We start from the raw sequence: 21,286 nt of genomic DNA on the forward strand, positions 1-21,286 counted from the left end.
ATAGATGGATGGTTTTTCGTTTCATAGATAAATGAAACTAGGCATAAGACGCCGTACATTTTAGTGGGGCTGCAACAATCAATCGATTGAAATCGATTATTGAATGTGTTGGTGTCACGGTTGCCATGGCGCCCAATTGGCCCCGCCCGTGTAAATACTGAAACCAGGGGGTCAGCTTTCACGCACATATTTGTTTGTGTAGCAAATTGTAGAAGGGTGGGCGTGGCTCATACAGGAACTACAAACCAACGAAAATTCAATGGGATTGGCCCCGCCCGTGTGGCGCCGGCTGCGCCTCATTGACAGATTGGTTTTCCATCTATTTAAACTCAGTGCTCTCATTCTTCCTTGGTCAGTCCGTCAACGAACCTCTGCCCCGCAAGACGTGGGTTTTGACTCGGTCCTGTTTCCTGTTGGTATTCCCTGTCTGGTATTGTTCCCGTTTATTTTTGTCCTGTTTAATATCGGTTTCTAGTTACGTTCCCGTCTATTTTTGTCCTGTTTATTATTTTCTCCAGTTTTCGTTCCTGTCTAGTTTGTCCTGTTTATTTTCGATTTCCTGTTTTATTATCAATCCTGTCTGTCCCGTTCTGTCCGGTATCGACCCCATCGGTCCGGTATCAACTCGGGCAATTGGAATCGATCTCTGGCTTCCTGTCCTTCCACGCCAGACCGGCTGCCTAACGTCCATGACCCCCCATTTCCCGTAAAAGAAAAGGCTTTTGTGAGAAACGTCACACGTTTTGGTGGCACTGTTGGACTCATCATTGCAGGACATTTACACAAAAACTATACAACATATTTCAGCAGGAATTTCAATAAAACTGTCAAGAAACCGGACCGGGGAGGCAGGAAGGGTGAACTCAATTGCGTAACGATCAGTTACTTTGATTTAGAAAATAAAAGTCGTCCAACACGCAGGGACAAAAACAAAACAAAAACAGGCTTACAGGCAAACAGGAACTCAGACTAGGTAATACTCACAAAACAGGCTTAAAGGTACTAACTCAGACAAACGGGCGTGACAGGTCTTCTTCGAGTCAAACAAAACAGAACGGAACAGAGCCAAACAGAACAATGCAGAACAGAAAAACAATCTCGCAACCGGCAGTCCCAAAACGAGCCCTTATGAATCACACACGTCATTAAGACAATCTGTGTCAGCCGGTGTCAAGGGGCGGGACCAGCTGGTTGTCACGGCGACCATGCAAGACATGACAAAAACAAAAGTTATTATTACTCCCGTTACAATTGGATCATTTCCCAGGGCACGGTACGACAAACACGGGTTTCTGTGCAGGTTGTTCAACATGAACCATAGTTCCGGTCAGCTGAGCATCAAAGAAGGGGTTCCTCCGGGTTCCTACCGACTGCAAGTGCGCGTATCCGATCCCGCCTGGCCGGACGTTACGTCCACGGCGCAGGTGGACGTCATAGAGCTGCCGAGGGAGGCGCTTCGGAACGCCGCCTCTCTACGACTACGCAGTGAGTATTCACTTAAAAACCCAATATTTATCTTGTTTGTTTGATTTTTTCTAAGGAAGAGTCATGGGGTAACTCGGGGGCCACACGATAGACAAAGGATTCTCTCGGGGGCTGGACTTGGAGATTAGAGAGAAAGAAAAAGAGAGAAACAAATAAGAGAAAGAGAGGGAGGGAGAAAGAGAGATTGTGGGACAAGGAAAAAGAGAGAGAGAGAGACAGAGAATGTGAGAAAAAAAAGAGAAATAGTGAGAGAGGGGGAAAGAAATCTAAAGAGAAATGGGGAAATAGGAGAGAAGGGGAGAAAGAGAGAAGGGAATGCAAAAGAGAGAGAGAAAGAAAGAAAAGAGAGGGAAAATGAATTAAGGAACAGAGAGCATAATAAGGTCAAAAGACACAGTGAGGGAAAGAGACAAAGAGGAATAAAGAAAAAGAAAAAGAGAGGCAGAGGGAGTAAAAGAAAGAGAGACAGAGAGTGAGAGAAAAGGTGAGGAAGAGAGAGAGAAAGAGGAAAGAGAGAGGGACAATGTGAGAAACAAAAGAGAAATAGTGAGAGAGGAGAAAGAAAGAGAGAGAAAGAAAGAAATCTAAAGAGAAATCAGGAAAAGAGAATGAGAGAAGGGGAGAAAGAGAGAAGGGAGTGCAAAAGAGAAAGAGAGAGAAAGAAAGAAAAGAGAGGGAAAATGAAATAATGAAGAGAGCAAAATAAGGTAAAAAGACACAGTGAGAGAAAGAGACAAAGAGGAACAAAGAAAGAGAAAAAGAGAGGCAGAGGGAGTAATAGAGAGAGAGACCGAGAGTGAGAGAAAAGGTGAGGGAGAGAGAGAGAGAGAGAAAAAGAGGAAAGATAGAGAGAGAATGTGAGAAACAAAAGAGAAATAGTGAGAGATTGGGAAAGAAAGAGAGAGAAAGAAAGAAATCTAAAGAGAAATCAGGAAAAGAGAATGAGAGAAGGGGAGAAAGAGAGAAGGGAGTGCAAAAGAGAAAGAGAGAGAAAGAAAGAAAAGAGAGGGAAAATGAAATAATGAAGAGAGCAAAATAAGGTAAAAAGACACAGTGAGAGAAAGAGACAAAGAGGAACAAAGAAAGAGAAAAAGAGAGGCAGAGGGAGTAATAGAGAGAGAGACCGAGAGTGAGAGAAAAGGTGAGGGAGAGAGAGAGAGAGAGAAAAAGAGGAAAGATAGAGAGAGAATGTGAGAAACAAAAGAGAAATAGTGAGAGATTGGGAAAGAAAGAGAGAGAAAGAAAGAAATCTAAAGAGAAATCGGGAAGAGAGAAGGGGAGAAAGAGAGAAGGGAATGCAAGAGAGAGAGAGAGAAAGAAAAGAGAGGGAAAATGAAATAAGGAAGAGAGAGCAAAACACGGTAAAAAGACACAGTGACAGAGACAAAGAGGAACAAAGAAAGAGAAAAAGAGAGGCAGAGGGAGTAAAAGAGAGAGAGACAGAGAGTAAGAGAAAAGGTGAGGAAGAGACAGTGAAAAAGAGGAGGGAGAGAGAGAGAAAAAGAGGAAAGAGAGAGAGAATGTGAGAAACAAGAGAAATAGTGAGAGAGGGGGAAAGAAAGAGAGTGAAAGAAAGAAATCTAAAAAGAAATCGGGAAAAGAGAAGGAGAGAAGGGGAGAAAGAGAGAAGGGAATGCAAAAGAGAGAGAGAGAGAGAGAAAAAGAAAGAAAAGAGGGAAAATGAAATAAGGAAGAGAGAGCAAAATAAGGTAAAAAGACACAGTGTGAGAAAGAGACAAAGAGGAACAAAGGAAGAGAAAAAGAGAGGCCAAGGGAGTAAAAGAGAGAGAGACATAGAGTGAGCGAAGAGGAGAGAAAGAGAGAGAAAAATACAAGTACAGCGTTTGTAACAGCCACCTGGCTTTGGCAACATAAATTGGACATATTTTGACCTGCAGCTCATTTTTCTCTTGCGCTTCCCTCAGCGTTGTCTCGCGGGCCGATGTGTTTGTTAGTTGGTTAGTGAGTGAGTGAGTGAGTTAGTTAGTTAGTTAGTTAGTTAGTTAGTAACTGAGAGGTTGCTCGTGACTGGCCAATGTGTTAGTTAGTTAGTTAGTTAGTTAGTTAGTTAGTTAGTTAGTTAGTTAGTTAGTTAGTTAGTTAGTTAGTTAGTTAGTAACTGAGTGGTTGCTCATGACTGATCAATGTGTTAGTTAGTTAGTTAGTTAGTTAGTTAGTTAGTTAGTTAGTTAGTTAGTTAGTTAGTTAGTTAATTAGTTAGTTGGTAACTGAGTGGTTGATTGTGACTGGTCAGAAGAGCAGCTTCAGCGCCAGACTGCTGTCACGATCTTGTTCCACGGACAGACTGAGAAGATCATTTCTTCCTCATGCCATGAGGCTCTTTAACTCCACCCGGGGGAGTAAAAGCCTACATTAAAACCCACCCCCACATTTGCATATTACCCTATTTTTATTACAGTATGTATTTTCCGTAGCACTATTTAATTACTCTATAGCAAAATGTTATGTTGGGTATTTTTGTATTCTATATCTTTATTTTACTTTTTTTATTTTTCAACAAAAGGATACTGCTGGAAGTGTGAATTTAGTATCCATCCATCCATCTATCTATCTAATAGAAAGAAAGATATCAAAACAGAAATATAGCTGGGTGTTCAAATACTTCTTTTCTTCACTGCATGCGAAGAGTAGAGTTGTTCAGTAAACTAACAAAAAGAAAATCTGACATCAAATTGAATAGATTAAAACGTTTGTTGGTTAGTTAGTTATCAGGAGGGTTGGGTAGGCTTACTTGAACCTGATTACTTTCAATTAGTTTTAGATTACTCCAATACCAAATATGCTAATAAAAGACAGAAGAAACTAAATATGAATAAAATGATGACTCACAACACGTGGTAAGATTTCTCTCCTGGCTTTGATCTCTTTGATCTCCGGCTAAACCAACATAAAATGCGACAGATAAAAAATGAAAATAAATCCAAACAGCTTTTTGCCGTTCCGTGTGTTCCGTTACTCCCCAAGCCTGCACAGAATGTAGTCACTTTATTCATATTTAGTTTCTTTTGTCTTTTATGAGCATATTAGGTATTGGAGTAATCCAAAAGTAATTAAAGTAATCCAGTTAAAGTAACCCTACCCAACCCTGGTCATCAGTGTGTTGCCTAGTGGCTAATCGAATAGTCTTTTGTGCAGTTACTTAGTTGTGCAGAATTTACTATTTACAATCGGCAGTTAGTAATAGGTGTGGCGTCCTCTCTGTGCTGTTTGTGAAGTCACTAAGTTAGTCAATCAATATTTTGGCCAATTTTTTGGTTACATAAATGAGTTTGTCAGGCAAATAGGGTCTAAGAATGGGTTTGACGTTCTCCACACAGACATGACGGTAGAAGAACTCTTTTCATCCCGAGGAGGCGAAGAGAGCCGCTTCTCGCGTTTGGGTCGGACCCTAGCCGCTCTCCTGCAGACGGCACCCGAGAAGGTCCACGTCTTCTCCGTGGAGGAAGCAGGTCCGGAGCAGGAGAAGGAGCTCAACGTTTGGTTCGCCGCCCACGGCTCGCCTTACTACAAGGCTGAGAAGCTGCACGGCTACGTGGCGGCCAATAAAGCAAAGGTGAGCTTAACCAAGTCACAAAGGCGAATACGACACAGCTACTTTTGTTTTCACTATCTATCTATCTATATATCTATCCATCTATCTATACATCTATCTAGACATCTATCTAGACATCTATCTAGGCATCTATCTATCTAGACATCTATCTTTCTATATAGACATCTATCTATCTATCTAGACATCTATCCATCTATCCATCTATCTATCTATCTATCTATCTATCTAGACATCTATCTATCTATCTATCTATCTATCTATCTATCTATCTATCTAGACATCTATCTAGACATCTATCTAGACATCTATCTATCCAGACATCTATCTAAACATCTATCTATCTAGACATCTATCTATCTAGACATCTATCTATCTATCTAGACATCTATCTATCTAGACATCTATCTATCTCGACATCTATCTATCTAGACATCTATCTATCTAGACATCTATCTAGACATCTATCTATCCAGACATCTATCTATCTAGACATCTATCTATCTAGACATCTATCTATCTATCTAGACATCTATCTATCTAGACATCTATCTATCTCGACATCTATCTATCTAGACATCTATCTATCTAGACATCTATCTATCTAGAAATCTATCCATCTATTTAGACATCTATCTATCTATCTATCTATCTAGGCATCTATCTAGACATCTATCTAGACATCTATCTATCCAGACATCTATCTATCTAGACATCTATCTATCTAGACATCTATCTAGACATCTCGCTATCTAGACATCTATCTAGACATCTCGCTATCTAGACATCTGTCTATCTAGACATCTATCTATCTAGACATCTATCTATCTCGACATCTATCTATCTAGACATCTATCTATCTATCTAGACATCTATCTATCTAGACATCTATCTATCTATCTATCTAGACATCTATCCATCTATCTAGACATCCATCTATCTATCTATCTATCTAGACATCTATCTAGACATCTATCTAGACATCTATCTATCTAGACATCTATCTATCTAGAATCTATCCATCTATCTAGACATCCATCTATCTATCTAGACATCTATCTATCTAGACATCGATCTATCTATCTAGACATCGATCTATCTATCTAGACATCTATCTATCTATCTATCTAGACATCTATCTATCTATCTAGACATCTATCTAGACATCTATTTATCTATCTAGACATCTATCTAGACATCTATCTATCTAGACATCTAGACATCTATCTAGACATCTATCTATCTATCTAGACATCTATCTAGACATCTATCTATCTAGACATCTATCTATCTAGACATCTATCTATCTAGACATCTATCCATCTATCTATCTATCCATCTATCTATCTATCTATCTATCTATCTATCTAGACATCTATCTAGACATCTATCTATCTAGACATCTATCTATCTATCTAGACATCTATCCATCTATCTATCTATCTATCTATCTATCTATCTATCTATCTAGACATCTATCTATCTAGACATCTATCTATCTAGACATCTATCTATCTATCTAGACATCTATCTATCTAGACATCTATCTATCTATCTAGACATCTACCCTGGTCATAAAGCAAAGTATGCTTACACATTAACTGGGAAGAGGAAGCCGTATTTCTTCTTTGGGGTGGCTGCTAGGTGACCTCTCACAGCGCCACGCGCTGGTAGCGGCGGAAAAAGGCACTACAGTAATGTCCTCTACTCGGAAAATGGTGCACGCAATACAAAATCTAACTTACAGCCATGTCTGGATATTTTTCGACATCCCCTCAAAAATGTTCGGATCTTGAATGGATGAACAAGATATTAGACCGTATTCTCAACCGCATCAAGCTTTCTTATTCCACTTTCATTTCAAAAGAAACGGCTGGCCTCTTCTTTACACTTTACACTAACCATATTGAATGGACCGCACGAAGTTCTTAGCGCACTGGAGATACAATATAGAATGTTTACACACAAACTAGGAAGAGGAAGCGGATTTCTTCTTCAGGGTGGATGCTTGTTGAGCTCTCACAGCGCCACCACACGCCTAGAGCGGCGGAAAGAAGCACTACAGTAATGTCCTGTACTCGGAAAAAGGTGAATAATACAAAATCTAACTTAAAGCAACGTCCGGATATTTTTTGACATCCCCCAAAAAAATGTTCAAATTGGTAGGAAAATAACGGTTAAAAAATGTAGCGTTTGCCAAATTGTTCGAATTAGTTATCTGACCCCATTAACCAAACATAACCTTCATTCCCCCAGCAATGCATGCTCTTTTCTTAATGGGAAAAATATTGGCATTTCCACACGGGGGCAGATTTATTATCTTAAAGTATTTAAGTGAATTCCATCGAATTAGCCGAATTATTGTCGAATTAGTCTAATTCAGGGGTGTCAAACTAATTTTAATTCGGGGGCCACAGAATAGAACAAACATTCTGTCGGGGGCCGGAGTAGTACATTAAAGAGAAAGAAAAAGAGACATAAAGAAATAGGAGAAAGAGGGAGGGAAAAGAAGAGCGAGGGCGGGACAAAGAAAGAGAGGGCGAGAGCGTGAGAAACAAAAGAGATAAAAAGAGAAGTCGCTAGAGAGGGGGAAAGAAAGGGAGCGGAAGAAAGAAATCCAAAGAGAAATAGAAAGACAGAAGGAGAGAAAAGAGAAAAGAAAGCGAGAAGGGTAGGAAGAGAGAAAGAGAAAAGAGAGAAAAGGAAAAAATGAAGTTAGAGCAAAATAAGTTAAAAAGACACAGAGAGAGAAAGAGACTAAAAGCAACAAAGGAAGAGAAAAAGAGAGACACAGAGAGTGAAAGAGACAGAGAGTGGGAGAAAAGGTGTGGAAGAGAGAGACAGAGAGTCAGAGAAAGAGAAAGAAATACAAGTGAGAGGCACTTTGCTTTGGCAACATCAAGTTGACATATTTCAACCTGCAGCTTGTTTTTCTCTTGCGCGTCTCTGAGTGTTGTCTCACGGGCCGGATTCAATCCCTTAGCGGGCCTGATCTGGCCCGCGGGCCGCCTGTTTGACACCTGTGGTCTAATTAGTCTTTGTCGAGCCTCCCTCTCACGATCTCTTCTGAAGTTCTTTTCACAAGCCGGTGTGTTGGCCACCATCCATGGGTGGGCCAGGAACTCCCCACGTGGCAGGCTTATTAGTTATCTGACTCCATTAACCAAACCCAAACTTCCTTCTCCTAACAATGCATGCTCATTTCTTTATGGAAAAATTAACAAGAATAGCCGACATTTTCACACGGGGGTAGATTTATTTTCTTAAAGTATTTAACTAAGTGAATTCCATCGAATTAGCCAAATTATTGTTGAATTAGTCAAATTAGTCTTTGTCGAGTCTCCCTCTCACGACTGATCTCCCATCTCTCTTCTCCCGTCTTCTGTCTTCGGCCCACGTATTTTCACAAGCTGGGGTGTTAGCTCCTCCCACGGGGCGGGCCAGGAACTCCCCACGTGGCCTCCACCTAGTCGCCACCTCGTCTGGACCGGTGCGTCACAAAGGCCCCTCCCGTGGGGCGTGCTGACTCCTCCCATGGGGCGGGTCAGGTGCCAGTTTCACCACCTCCTCGCCGACAGGCGCCGCCACGTCTAAGGAAAACTCATATCAGCAAAGCGCTTCTCAAAACAATGCCAAGCGTTTATCAAAACAAGGCCTATGTCCTTCGTCAGCGCCCCGTTATCAAAATTCCCCAGCCAAAACACTCTGCACTTGGAACGGCGCCACCTGTCATCGAACTTAAGCCTCCTCTGTGAAAAATCTTCCTTGCATTCAATAAATGTGACTTGTATAAAATTGTATAAAATCCCTTATAGTCAAATACCGTAAATTCCGGACTATAAGCCGCTACTTTTTTCCCAAAACTTCAACCCTGCGGCTTATTCAGTGATGCGGCCAATTTATATAATTTTTCTAACAGCCGCCAGCGGCGCTCGAGTACAAAAGGTAAGATTTAGACCGGTGGAATATATGCGCCGAGGAAGACTGCAACTTCTTAACATGTGCACGAATTAAATTAGCGTAGACATATCCTCATCATGCAAATTGCAAAAAGAAAGGCACATGACGTAGCTTTCAAGCTAAAAGCAAACGAGCAGTCCGATAAAGCAGGAAACAGAGCTACTGCACGTAAACTTCACTTTGCGAGCGTGTTGCTAGCGTGTTTTTGAATATGGGAGCGTGGGACGACGTCTATATGTCAAAGTCCCTATCCCATACTGGGTAAGGCGACTTTGATGAGGTCAGTTATAAGAAGGATGAGAACGGTTTACCGTGGTTTCTACAAGCACGGTATGTTTTTTTAACAGGCCCGTTAACCGTGTTGCGAGCGTGTTTCTAGTAGCGCTTTGCTACCCTTCACAGGCACGGTTCGGGATGAAAGTTATAATACTATAATTGAAGCTTTGAAAACTCTTTCGGTGTACCGTCTTTCTTTGTAAATATGTGTAACCGATGTATAATATGTATTTGCAACTATATATTTTTGTAATGTATTTATTTGAGACACTTATTCTGATATGTTTTGCGAATTAAAAAAGAAGGGCGGAGCAAACGCGGGCTGACGGGAAGTGGGGTAAAGGTGAGTGAGACCTGTTGTCGCGGCGGACAATAGTGTGTATATATTTTTCCCACCCTTACCTTTGGAAATATAGACTTTTTTTTCCTTGGATTAGTTTCAACGGGTACCCGGACTTTACAGGTCTGCATCAAACCTTAAGTACCGGTATCAATTTCTGGTCATTTTGCCGGCTGTGGTTTTTGGACTGTGCGCTTTATATTCAGTTAAAATCGCGGGACCCAAAGCCGGGTTTGGGCTAAATTTGTGATTGAGTTACATGTTTTAATGTGGGCGCATGCGGCTTATATACAGGTGCGGCTTGTGTGCGTACAAAATCGGGTTTTCCTCATAAAATGTAGTGGGTGCGGCTTATAATCGGGTGCGCTCTATAGTCCGGAATTTACGGTAAATAAAATATAAAATCCTTCGGTACGTACCATTTTTCGTAACTTGAATGGTCGTCATTAGGGGAGCGTCCGTATACATTTTGGCTAAGCCCTGTCGTTCGGTGGGTAGGCACACAAACGGGTAGCTGGGTAGCTCATCGATCCGGCTATCTAGCAAGGTTGTTAAAAAGAAGACTTGTTTGCACGTGTCAAGCATTTAACACTCTGCGGGTCAATGGCGTACAAAGGTTTCACAAGTGCGTGTCACTAAGTGGATGTTGATGTGATCGTTTCTCACACCAACGCTGGAGATGCCTTAAAAGCCTGAGAGCATCTGCTGGCTTGACCCCCCCCCCCCCCCCCCGACTCCATGTACTGAGATTCAGTCGTCCATGGAAGCGCACTTAGACCAAAATGTCACTCCACAGATCACAGACCTCAGTCAAGGTCAATCAAGTTCGATTCCAGGCCCATTAGACACATTTTTTTTCAATCCTCGAGACAAGTCTTGTTTATGTTCACGTTCTGCTTGCTAGCATTAGTATTACTGTATATTCCCCATTATTGGTCACACCCCCAAGAAATCGTCTTTTGTCATATTTTTCATGAATTAATCTAGGGCTGCAACCAGTGTTCCCTGTCATTTTCCTTAAGGGTCTGAGCGTTCACACAATGTCGGTGAGCAACGCTTGAAACAACAGTGAGCAACGGCAATCCCAAGTGTGGCAACTCAGTCATTAGCAAACATGTCCAAAACTTGACATCAGGTTACATTTTGCTGAGTTTCCGGCAATGCAAAATTATTTTTCTCCTTTGAACGAATTGACTCATGTACTATTGCAAAGGTTGTACGGCCTACAAACCTCGTTTGTTCTTACAATTCTTTCACAAGATATCCATTCCTTTTTATTTCCTGATATATTTTGTTGCATAATATTAACATTTTTGGGGGCTTATTTAGTTGGTTGCAAGACACAGAACTGTATTTAATCACATTTTTTAGTGGAAGTACTGGCAACAAGATCATCTTGGTATAATTGGAAATTATTTGAATCCAACACAAACTTTTTCTTATTTTTCCCATTTTTTTTTTTTTTTAATTCCTTTAAAAAAAATCTTATTGTGTTTATTTTTTCCGAGCTGTTACTTTTTTCTTTTTGTTCTCTATTTACTTTTTTCCTACATTTCTTTCTTTTCTTTTTTTCTGGCCTTTTTCTTAATTTTTCCTTCTTTTTTTCTCTTCCTTTTGTTTCATTTTTTTTCAGCTTTTCACTACTTTTTCATTTTGGTATTTATTTCTTTTTTGTTCTATTCCCCCCTTCCTTTAAGTCATTTTGTGCAAAATTTTACATAATACTTTGTCATGTTATGAAATGAAATGAATGAAATGATCTGCATTTCTATAGCGCTTTTCAAATCAATGACTTCCCAAAGCGCTTTACAGTGTGCTTCACATTTCCCAATAGCGGCCTTGTATTGCAGCCATGTAAGACGCTGACCTGCTTATTGGGGGTATTAGGGGTTCAGTGTCTTACCCAAGGACACTTCGACATGTAACACGGACGAGCCGGGATTCGAACTGGGATCCCTTGATCCCAAGACAAGCGCTCTACCTCCTGAGCTACTGCCGCCCCAAAGAAGCAAAAACAACCTGAAGAGCCGTTTCGGACCCGAAGAAGCCGGTTCTCGACAAACTACTAACTTTACTCAACTTCGTTCTACTTGGACTCGACTTCAAAATACCGCATTTAAGACACAACGTTTCTTTGACTTAAGTGGCTTCTTAATTAGTAATTTTGAGCCCTGATTTTTGTGCGCTGGCTAGATTTTCTTGTGCGCTGAGAATGTGCGAGCAATTGCGCACGCGCGAAGCTTAAAGGGAACACTTGCTGCAACAACTAATCAGTAATAATCGATTAAAATTTATTATTAAAAGCGTCGGTAACTAAGTCGATCATCGATTTGTTGTTTTACGTGATTTATGAGCCATTTAGTGAAATAAACGCAAATGAGAGTGCACACAATTCCGTTGTGATGTTTAGAGTTGTAGTACCACTTTGGTACGGCAGACCGTTTTTCGAAAAAAGTAATCCTCCTTGTTTTTTTTTTTTTTTTTTTATTGTTGGACATCATTACAAACAAAATTAGCCTGAACAGTTCAACTTTCTAGCGTTTGACTGCCAAAGTTAACAATTTTCAAGGGAACAGTAAGTGCTGCGGAGGTGTAGAGGGACTAAAATCACAATTAAAATAAGTATATAATATTTATAATGACAATTTTAACTAGAAGTGTTTAAGGAGTATGTTGGGAGTGACAAGATTGGATAGATTGAGAAATGAAACTGTGAGAGACAGAACTGGAGTAGTAGTGGAACAAGCGTGTGGATAAGAGAGTACCCGGTTGGTTTGGACACATGGAGAGGATAGATGAGGAACGAATGTTGAAGAGGATCTACAGAGCAGAAGTAAATGGAAGGAGACCAAGAGGAAGGCCGTGATTGACGTGGATGGATGGTGTTATGAGTGAACTGCAGGAAAGAGGTCTGAATCTAGTGGAAGCTAGAGCTCTTGTTGGTGATAGGAATGAGTGGAGAGGTGTTGTTAAAGGATAGTGGGATGTTTGGACGTGTTTTATGATGCGGGAGGGGTAAACCAGCGAAAGCTGTCGGGCCCTGCTGATGAACAGAAGAGTGTGTTGTGTCACTCTGTCCCGAGTGACATGTCCGCTTTCTTTTGACCCTTTTCATCTGGAGGGACCAAAGCATGACCAACTCAGGTGCCGAGGTACCTAACTTGTTTTGGTGTTTGGGCATTTGGGTTGGCCATGGTCTAAAAATGTTTGTGTGTATTTTTTGCTTTTTTCTTACCTTTTTTCTTTTCTTTGTTATTGTATGTGTTTGTCTTGCTGTCTGTCACCCCTCCTGAGGGATATGGCCAAAGTAGATAGATAGAATAGATAAATAAAATAATATTGATAATGACATTTTTGAGGGGGATTCTTAAGCATATTATATGACTCGTTGTTTATCGATATCTATCAAATACCCATTTTCTGTTATGGTCCTTTTCAGCTGGAGGATGTTCTAGACGCGTCCATCTCCCAAGTGGCTGTCGACGACTGTCCCCGAACGGACTGTTCCCACTCGGGAGGTTGCTCCACCCGAGTGTCCTTTGGCCAGACGCCGTCTGTCCTCAGTTGGGGCAACGTGTCCCTGGTTTCTCTGCCGGCCGAGACGGCCGCCCAGTGCGGTTGCAACGGGCGTGACGCCGCGCATCTGCCTTGCTCGTCCTACACCAGCAACCCCTGCCTCAATGGGGGTGTCTGCCACGATGGGCCACTGGGTTACAGGTTGGTGCTTGCACAGTCCTTTGGTTAGTTAGGTGGTCGGTCTCTCTGTCGGTCGGTCGGTCTGTCAGTCAGCTGGTCGGTCAGCCGGTCTGTCAGTCAGCCGGTCTGTCAGTCAGCCGGTCAGTCAGTTGGTCAATCAGTCGGTCAGTTAGCTAGTTAGTTTGTTTGTTGGTTTGTTAAATAAAAATGAAATGTAGGAAAAGTTTAGTTAGTGAGATAGCTAGCACAAAGACTGTCTGTCTGTCTGTCTGTCTGTCTGTCTGTCTGTCTGTCAAAGGAAAAAGAAGATAAAGGAAGAAGATAGTTTGTGAGCTAGCTAGACAAACAAAAATAAATGAAATGAAAGTTAGCTCGTTTTGAGAAAACTGAAACTATTTATATTCAGGAATGAGTCCATTGAAAACACCAGAACTAGAAATAATAAAATGTTAGTCGGCTGCTTATTTAGTAAGCAAAAATTAAATTCATTTAAAATAAAGTTTGTTTGTCAGTTTGTTCGTTCGTTAGTAAAAGGAAAAATAAAATATCGGAAGAGGTTAGTTACGAGATAGCTAGCAAAATGTCTGTCTGTCTTTCTGTCAAAGGAAAAAAAAAATAAAGGAAGACGTTAGTGAGATAGCTCGCAAAAAGATGAACAAAAATAAATGAAATGTTATTTATCAAACTAGTTCATTAGTTTTAAAAAATAGATGTAGCTATTTTTAATTAAGAATTATACCAGAACTGCAAAAAATTAAAAGTTATTGGTTAGTAAAAACAAAATACATGTGTAGTGTTCGTTTGTTAATTAGTTAAAAATGCCCTAAATTAAAATACATATTAAAAATGAAATGTGTTGGCTTCTTTGTTATTAAAAATACAAAATAATAATGCAATGGAAAATAAGGACAATTAGTTAGTCAAAAGAAAAATATATATACAGTAAAAGTATATGAGGTGTTTTGTTATCTAGCTAGCTGACAAAAAGAAAATCTAAAATGAAAATGAATACATGAAAACGTTGGTTGGTTAGATAGTTATCATCGGTGTGCTGTTAGTAGCTAATCAAATAGTCTCTCGTGCAGTTACTTGGTTGTGTAGAATTCACTATTTACAATTGGTTGTCAGTTAGTCAATCTGACAGTTTGTCAGTCAGTCCAAGTTAGTTTACTGTCTTGTTAGTAGGGTTATTGGATGGTTAGTCAAGTCACGTCAGTCAAAACAAGTCATGTTTATTTGTGACGCCTTAATTACAAGTAGTCTCAAAGGGCTGTCAATCAAATTAATTCTCAGCAGCAAATTAATTGGTTAGTTAATTAGGCATTTTATTTATTTATCAGTCATATTTCCTAGATTGTTTGTCAAGCATTGAGTCAAGTTAGCGTACCAAATCATCTAACTAGTTGCACTAGCTTCAGTCATAAAATATCATTATCATTGTCATGGCCAGGGTTGGGTAGGGTTACTTTAACTGGATTACTTTCAATGACTTTTGGATTACTCCGATACCAAATATGCTAATAAAAGACAAAAGAAACTAAATATGAATAAAATGAGGACTCACAACACGCGGTAAGCTTTCTCTCCTGGCTTTGATCTCTTTGATTTCCGGCAAAACGAACATCAAATGCGACAGAAACAAAATGAAAATAAATCCAACCAGCTTGCCAACATCATTTTTGCTGTTTTAACAACCCTTAAGTTATATTATTATTATTAAAGCTTTGAAAACTCTCTCGGTGTACCGTCTTTCTTCGTAAATATGTGTAACCATGTATAATATGTATTTGCAACTGTATATTTTTGTAATGTATTTATTTTAGAGATTTATTCTGTTATGTGTTCTACGGACGAATCAAAAATAAGGGGCGGAGAAAACGCGGCCTGATGGGAAATGTGGTAAAGCTGAGTTACCGGTAGATCTGTCTGTTGTCGCAGCGGACAATAGTGGATATATATTTTTCCCACGCTTAACTCTGGAAATATACATTTTGTTTCCTTGGATTACTTTCAACGGGACCCCGACTTTAGAAGTCTGCATCATACCTTAACGACGGGTATCATTTGCTATTTGTGATGTCAACTGTAGTTCTGAAATTGTACTCTAGACCGGACGGATCTATTGACGCTAACAAAGATTTTACTTAACAAAATTGTGAATATGCTTGATTGCTGTTAAGATTGTCGAAAAGGGTTGTTAAAACCTCACATTGTTTGTTTGCTGTTATTAGTGTCAATAAATTTGTTCAAACTAAAAAAAATGAAGTTACAATTGTGGAACTTATAGCATGGCCCGGGTTAGACTTGTGACTGTGCTGCAAGTTCTACTACGGGCGCCCGCGGCTTATGCATGGGTGCGGCTTGTATAAGTACAGAAGTGCCAAATCACTTAAAAAGTGGTGGGTGCGGCTTATAGTCAGGTGCGGAATTTACGGTAATCAAGTTAAAGTAACCCTACCCAACCCTGGTCATGGCCGTATTAAATAAGTTCTTCTCACATTTTAGGTGCAAATGCCCGCCAATGTTCGACGGGCCCGAGTGCCAACAGACAAAGCACAGTTTTGGTGGCGAGGGGTACGCCTGGTTCCCCCCTTTGTCACCGTGCTACCAGAGCCACATCTCCATGGAGTTCCTGACTGAAGCGGCCGATGGGCTGCTGCTCTACAACGGGCCCCTCGGACCAGCCGCCCAGCCGGGAGAGCCCCAAGACTTCATTTCTATCGGTAATTCACATCAAGCTATTTACTGTTAAGTTTGAAGGTGATGGACCAATGTGGGGGAGGCAGGAACTTAAGGCAGGGATGCTCAAAACAAGGGATTGCATTCATTAACAAAACTATTACCAAAATAGCAAAGAAAGAAGTGGGCATAGAGCAGCGAACAAAATATCTAAACACGAACCAGAAACAAAAAACAAACCTGACGAAGTTCAAGCTAGAAACAAAGACCAAAACTGTCACAAGCCAGAAACGGAGACAGGACCCAATAGCGTTCGTTTTACTCAGTTTTGTTGAGAAAGAGAGCAGTGCTTGCTTCCACGATCCGATGATCGTCGGTCACGGGTAGCTGATGGCAGGAACGCAGAAGTGGCACTTCCGTGTCGAGCGCGGGTAGTCGTTGACAGCGAGAAAACAGGTCGATGGCCGGGACGGAGGAGCAAGGGCAGTAACAAGTCCAGAAAAGAGGTCGGTAACAGGTATCAGGCAGGAAACGGCAAAACAGGTCGATGGCCGGGACGGAGGAGCAAAACCGAAACGGGTCCAGAAACAGGTCGGCAACAGGTATCAGGCAGGAGAAAACAGGGCAGGAGAATGTCGGATAGTATAAAGCTTGCCTAGCTGAGAGCATAGGTTCGCAGAACGGTCTGACGCTGGTAACAGGCAGCCGGGGGGTTTAAAAAGTGTCAGGGAGCCAATCAGCGACCAGGGCTGTTGGCGCCAAAGGAACAGGCACAGGTGGCTCGCATCAGTAATCATGACAAAAACTGGAAAATGAAGGGAACAAAGAAACAAACAAACCAAATAACAAACAAACCTGACGCGGTGGTGGAAACAAAATGAAACGATGAAAACCAGGAAGGTAATGGCAGACAAAATAATAAAATGACAATGACCATGTAAAGATCAAAATGTTCTGGATGAATGGGCACAGGTGTGCCAAAATTGAGACCACCAGTCACAAGTAGACCGGCATTTACCGAGCGCAGACTCCGTGCAGGAACATTGAGGGAAATCAAATCAGAGAGATAAGAGGGTACAAGTCCATGCAAACATTTATTTGTTAATAAGAGAACCTTAAAGTCACATCTTAAGTGGACTGGGAGCCAGTGCAAGTTGGCCAACACGGGAGTAATATGCTCAAACTTTTTAATGTTCTACTACACATTACAATGAAATCTCTGCAGGAATGTGAGTGGTGTACTTGCTTTTGTGACATACTGTATAGTTTACTTAAAAAGGCCTCTAATGACTAAAACATCGAATTCCTACTTTGAAACGTGCTGATCCCCTCGTTCTGTAACAATGGGACCGGATCAATGCGGCGTGTCAGCAGACAAAGAGCATCATGGGATGTTAATGTCACCTCCCGGTGGTCCTGATGCCGGCGTTATAGGATTATCCCGCCCCGACGCTGCCCCCCAGGCCTTTTGCCAGACACGTCTTGCATAATCTACCACCATTAAACTTACGTAATTATCCCGCCCGCCGGCTCCTCTTCCTTTCCCGGCCGGGGGGGGGGAAATCAAATATGGCCGCCTCATTGATCGGCGGAGTGCTTTTGTCATTAAAAGCGTTCGATGGCGATGGCGGACACGGGGATGTTGAAAGCGGCACGCAAGAATCGACCCGATGCGTTCGTGCTGTTTTTTAATGGGATCCATCAGCTAACGCAGCACTTAAACACAAAAAAAGCCCAGCACGGATTTGCAGCGCTTCACTTTGTCATTTTGCAGACTTAATACTAAAAGAAACATCTTTGCGAGTTTAATCGATCCAAAAAATATATTTGTATTAGGTTTTGGTAGTATGCTTTTACTTAACAAAACAAAAAATGTAGGTGCTGTGAAGTTGGGTGCAACATAAAATTATATATACACCGGAGCCATATCCCCCTAGTGCAGGGGTGTCAACCTGGTTTTAGCTGGGGGCCACAAATGCTAAAAAAAATCTCTCGGGGGCCAGACTACCGTAAATTCCGGACTATAGAGCGCACCTGATTATAAGCCGAACCCACCACATTTTAAGAGGAAAACCGATTTTGTGCATACACAAGCCGCACCTGTATATAAGCCGCACGCGCCCACATTTAAACATGTAACACAAACACAAAGTTAACCCAAACCCGACTTCAAGTCCCGCAATTAAAAACTAAATGTCCTTCGTTAAGTCTATAGTCCAAAAATCGCAGCCGGCAAAATGAACGGAAAATGATACCGGTACTTAAGGTTTGATGCAGACCTGCAGAGTCCGGGTCCCGTTGAAAGTAATCCAAGGAAAAAAGTGTATATTTCCAAAGGTAAGGGTTGGAAAAATCTATCAGATGAACACATTTACTCACACAACTCCTTTTTCTTGAACCAACTTTTTACCCCCTCTTCTTTCCTTGTTTGTCCCTCACCTTTAGAGGTCCCCACTTAAACTCGGCACCCCGCGTTTGTTCCGCCCCTCATTTTTCGTTCACCCGTGCAAAACATATCAGAATAAGTGTCTAAAAGAAATACAAATAAATACATTACAAAAATACACAGTTGCAAATACATATTATACATGGGTTACACATATTTACAAAGAAAGACGGCACACCGAGAGAGTTTTCAAAGCTTTAATAATAATAATATAGCTTTGACAGGGCAGTTAATAGTAGCAACACTCGAGCGCCGCTGGCAGCCGTTAGAAAATGACATAAATTGGCCGCATCACTGAATAAGCCGCAGGGGTGAAAGTTAGGGAAAAAAGTAGCAACTTATAGTCCGGAATTTACGGTAGTAAGTTTAAGAGAAAGAGAGAGGGAGAAAAAAAGAGAAAGAGAGGGAGGGAAAGAGAGAGCGATAAACAGATAGGGAGAACAAGGGAGACAGAGTAACAGTGAGAGAAAAAGAGAGAGCAGAATAAAGATATGAATGGAGAAGAAGGGGGAAATGAATATAGAGAGAAAAAGAAAGTGAAAAAAAGAAAGATAAAAAGAATAAGAGAAGTGAAACGACAGAAAGAAAAAGTGTCGGCAGGAGAAAAAGAGACAAAGTGAGGTGAGAGAGAGAGAGAGAGAGAGAGAGGTCGAAAAAGGAAAGAAAGAGAAAAATAGAAAGAAAGAGAATTAAAGTGTAAATTAGAGAGAGAAAATAGAAAGAGAGAGCAAGACAGAGAAAAGGAAGGTGTTAGAGAGTGAGAGAGAAATAGAGAAAAGAGAAAAAAGAGAGAGTGAACAGGAGAAAGTAAAAGAGGGAGAAATAAATAAAAAAGAAGTGAGTCAGAGAGAAATGGGGAAATACTACCACAATTGTTTTGCAAGTGTTAACTGGCCTTGTTGACATCCGGTGGAAATGTTTAAAACTACAGCTCATTTTCCTCTTGCGCTTCTCTCACTGTTGTCTTGCGGACCGGATTTAAGCCATTGGTGGGCCTGATCTGGCCCGCGGGCCGCCTATTTGACACCCGTGCCCTAGTGGGAGGTGGCTAGAGTCAAGAACACATTCCTGACTTTTTCTGGGAGATTGATACAGAGGAGGGGATTCCCAGCCCCCTCGCTCAACCCAACGGATGTGTTGGGAGTCATTAGGTGACCAAACCCCCCAATTCCAACCCTTAATGCCGAGCGCCAAGCAGGGTGGCAACGAGTACCAATGTTGTAAGGCTTAGGTATGACTCGTCCGAGGCTTGAACCACAACCTCCCAGTCTCTGGGCGGGCGCCCTACCCCTAAGGCCACCGAGCTGGTCAAATAAGTTGTAAAATTCTTTTCATTTTTGGATGTTTTACCAAGGAAAATAACTAGTTTTTCAGCATCAATTAGTTAGTTAGTTAGTTAGTTAGTTAGTTAGTTGGGTAGGTTGGCAGGTACATTTTAAATAATCGTTTTTGCCAAGACCAGAACGGAAACAGAACCCACTTGCGTGTCGTTTACCACAAGTTTTATTGAAAGAGAGAGGAAGGGCTGCGCCCGGTGTACGCTGGGCGCGGGAAGCAAATCGCTCTCATACTCGGATTGTGATCCGTACACGGAAGTGGATCTTTCGTAGCAAGCGATGGCGGTGTCAGGGGCGGAAAACAGGTCAGTAGCCGGGACCGGAGAACAAAAACGTGGTCGGGGTCGTAAGCGAGTCGTAAGCCAGAAAAGGAGAGTAGACGTAGTTGGGGACAAAAAGAGGTCGAAAGCCGGGACGGGAGAGTAGACGTGGACAGGAGCAAAAAAAACAGGTGGGAGTCAGGGTCGAAAAAGGATTTCCTAGTGTTAACTGAGGTTCGCAGACGGACTGACAAAAGGGGACAGATAGGATTGGGTTTTAATAGGGAAAGGTAGCCAATCAGAGTCCGAGGCAGTTGGCGCCAAAGGAGCAGGCACAGGTGAATCATATCGTTAATCATGACAATTTTGGGACGATATGACCCAATATATAAGTAGATTTTTTTAAAGGCACATTTTGGGCGGAAAACTGGTCAGTAGCTGGGACTGGGAAAGCAAGACGTGGTCGGGGTCGGAAACGAGACGTAAGCCAGAACGGGAGAGCAGAAGTGGTCGAGATCAAAAAACGAGTCGTAAGTCGGGACGGGAGAGCAAACGTGGTCGGGATCAAAACAGGTCGTAGCCGGAGACAAACGGGAGCAAATAGGGACAGGTGAGAGTCAGGGTCAAAAAAGGCTTGCCTTGTATCAACAGAGTTTCGCAGACGGACTGACAAAAGGAGAGTGACAGGACTGGGTTTAAATAGCAGCACACGGGCAGGGCCAATTGGGCGCCATGGCAACCGTGACAGTTTCATTGGGTCGGTTTGTCCTCAAGATGATTTGTTTTTCTTATATTTTGAGGAAACAAAGTATCGGATTTTTTAATATTATAATTTATTATTTTAGGGTATTTGGTTTTGGAGAAATTCCTAACATATAGGTGATTAAAGAAAATAAAATCATATTATTCTATTTTACGGGGGGAAATCTTTTCCGAAAAGCAGCTTTTTACATTGTCTTTTGTTTCAAATTGTCTTTTCTTTTTTTTTAAATTGTGGAATGTATATCTTTACCGTAAAAAAAAGATATTTTTCTATGTTTAGGAAATTTGAAAAATATTTTTAAATATTACTTTTTACATTGTCTTTTTATATTTTTTGTCTATTTATAGGAAACAAAAGAATTAAGACGAAAACAGCTTTTTATGTTGGCTTTTGTTTCAAATTGTTTTAAAAAAAACATTTTTTCTACATTTTTAGATAAATGAAAATTTTAAAAAAAAAGTATATTTACATAT

At 41.2% G+C, this 21,286-nt stretch overlaps 1 protein-coding gene across 1 annotated transcript in view; it reads left to right on the plus strand.

The window, feature by feature from the left end:
- The window catches only part of LOC148373012 (neural-cadherin), a 241,401-nt gene that overhangs the window by 194,765 nt on the left and 25,350 nt on the right, over positions 1–21,286 (plus strand). The window contains exons 21-24 of the mRNA XM_088327543.1: positions 1,301–1,485; positions 4,824–5,059; positions 13,072–13,349; positions 15,834–16,051. Coding sequence (XP_088183669.1) covers positions 1,301–1,485; positions 4,824–5,059; positions 13,072–13,349; positions 15,834–16,051 — 917 coding nt within the window. The remainder of the gene's footprint in view (positions 1–1,300; positions 1,486–4,823; positions 5,060–13,071; positions 13,350–15,833; positions 16,052–21,286) is intronic.

The sequence above is a fragment of the Urocampus carinirostris genome, chromosome 2, assembly GCF_059441175.1.
Source record: "Urocampus carinirostris isolate Australia breed hairy pipefish chromosome 2, RoL_Ucar_1.0, whole genome shotgun sequence".
NCBI lineage: Eukaryota > Metazoa > Chordata > Actinopteri > Syngnathiformes > Syngnathidae > Urocampus > Urocampus carinirostris.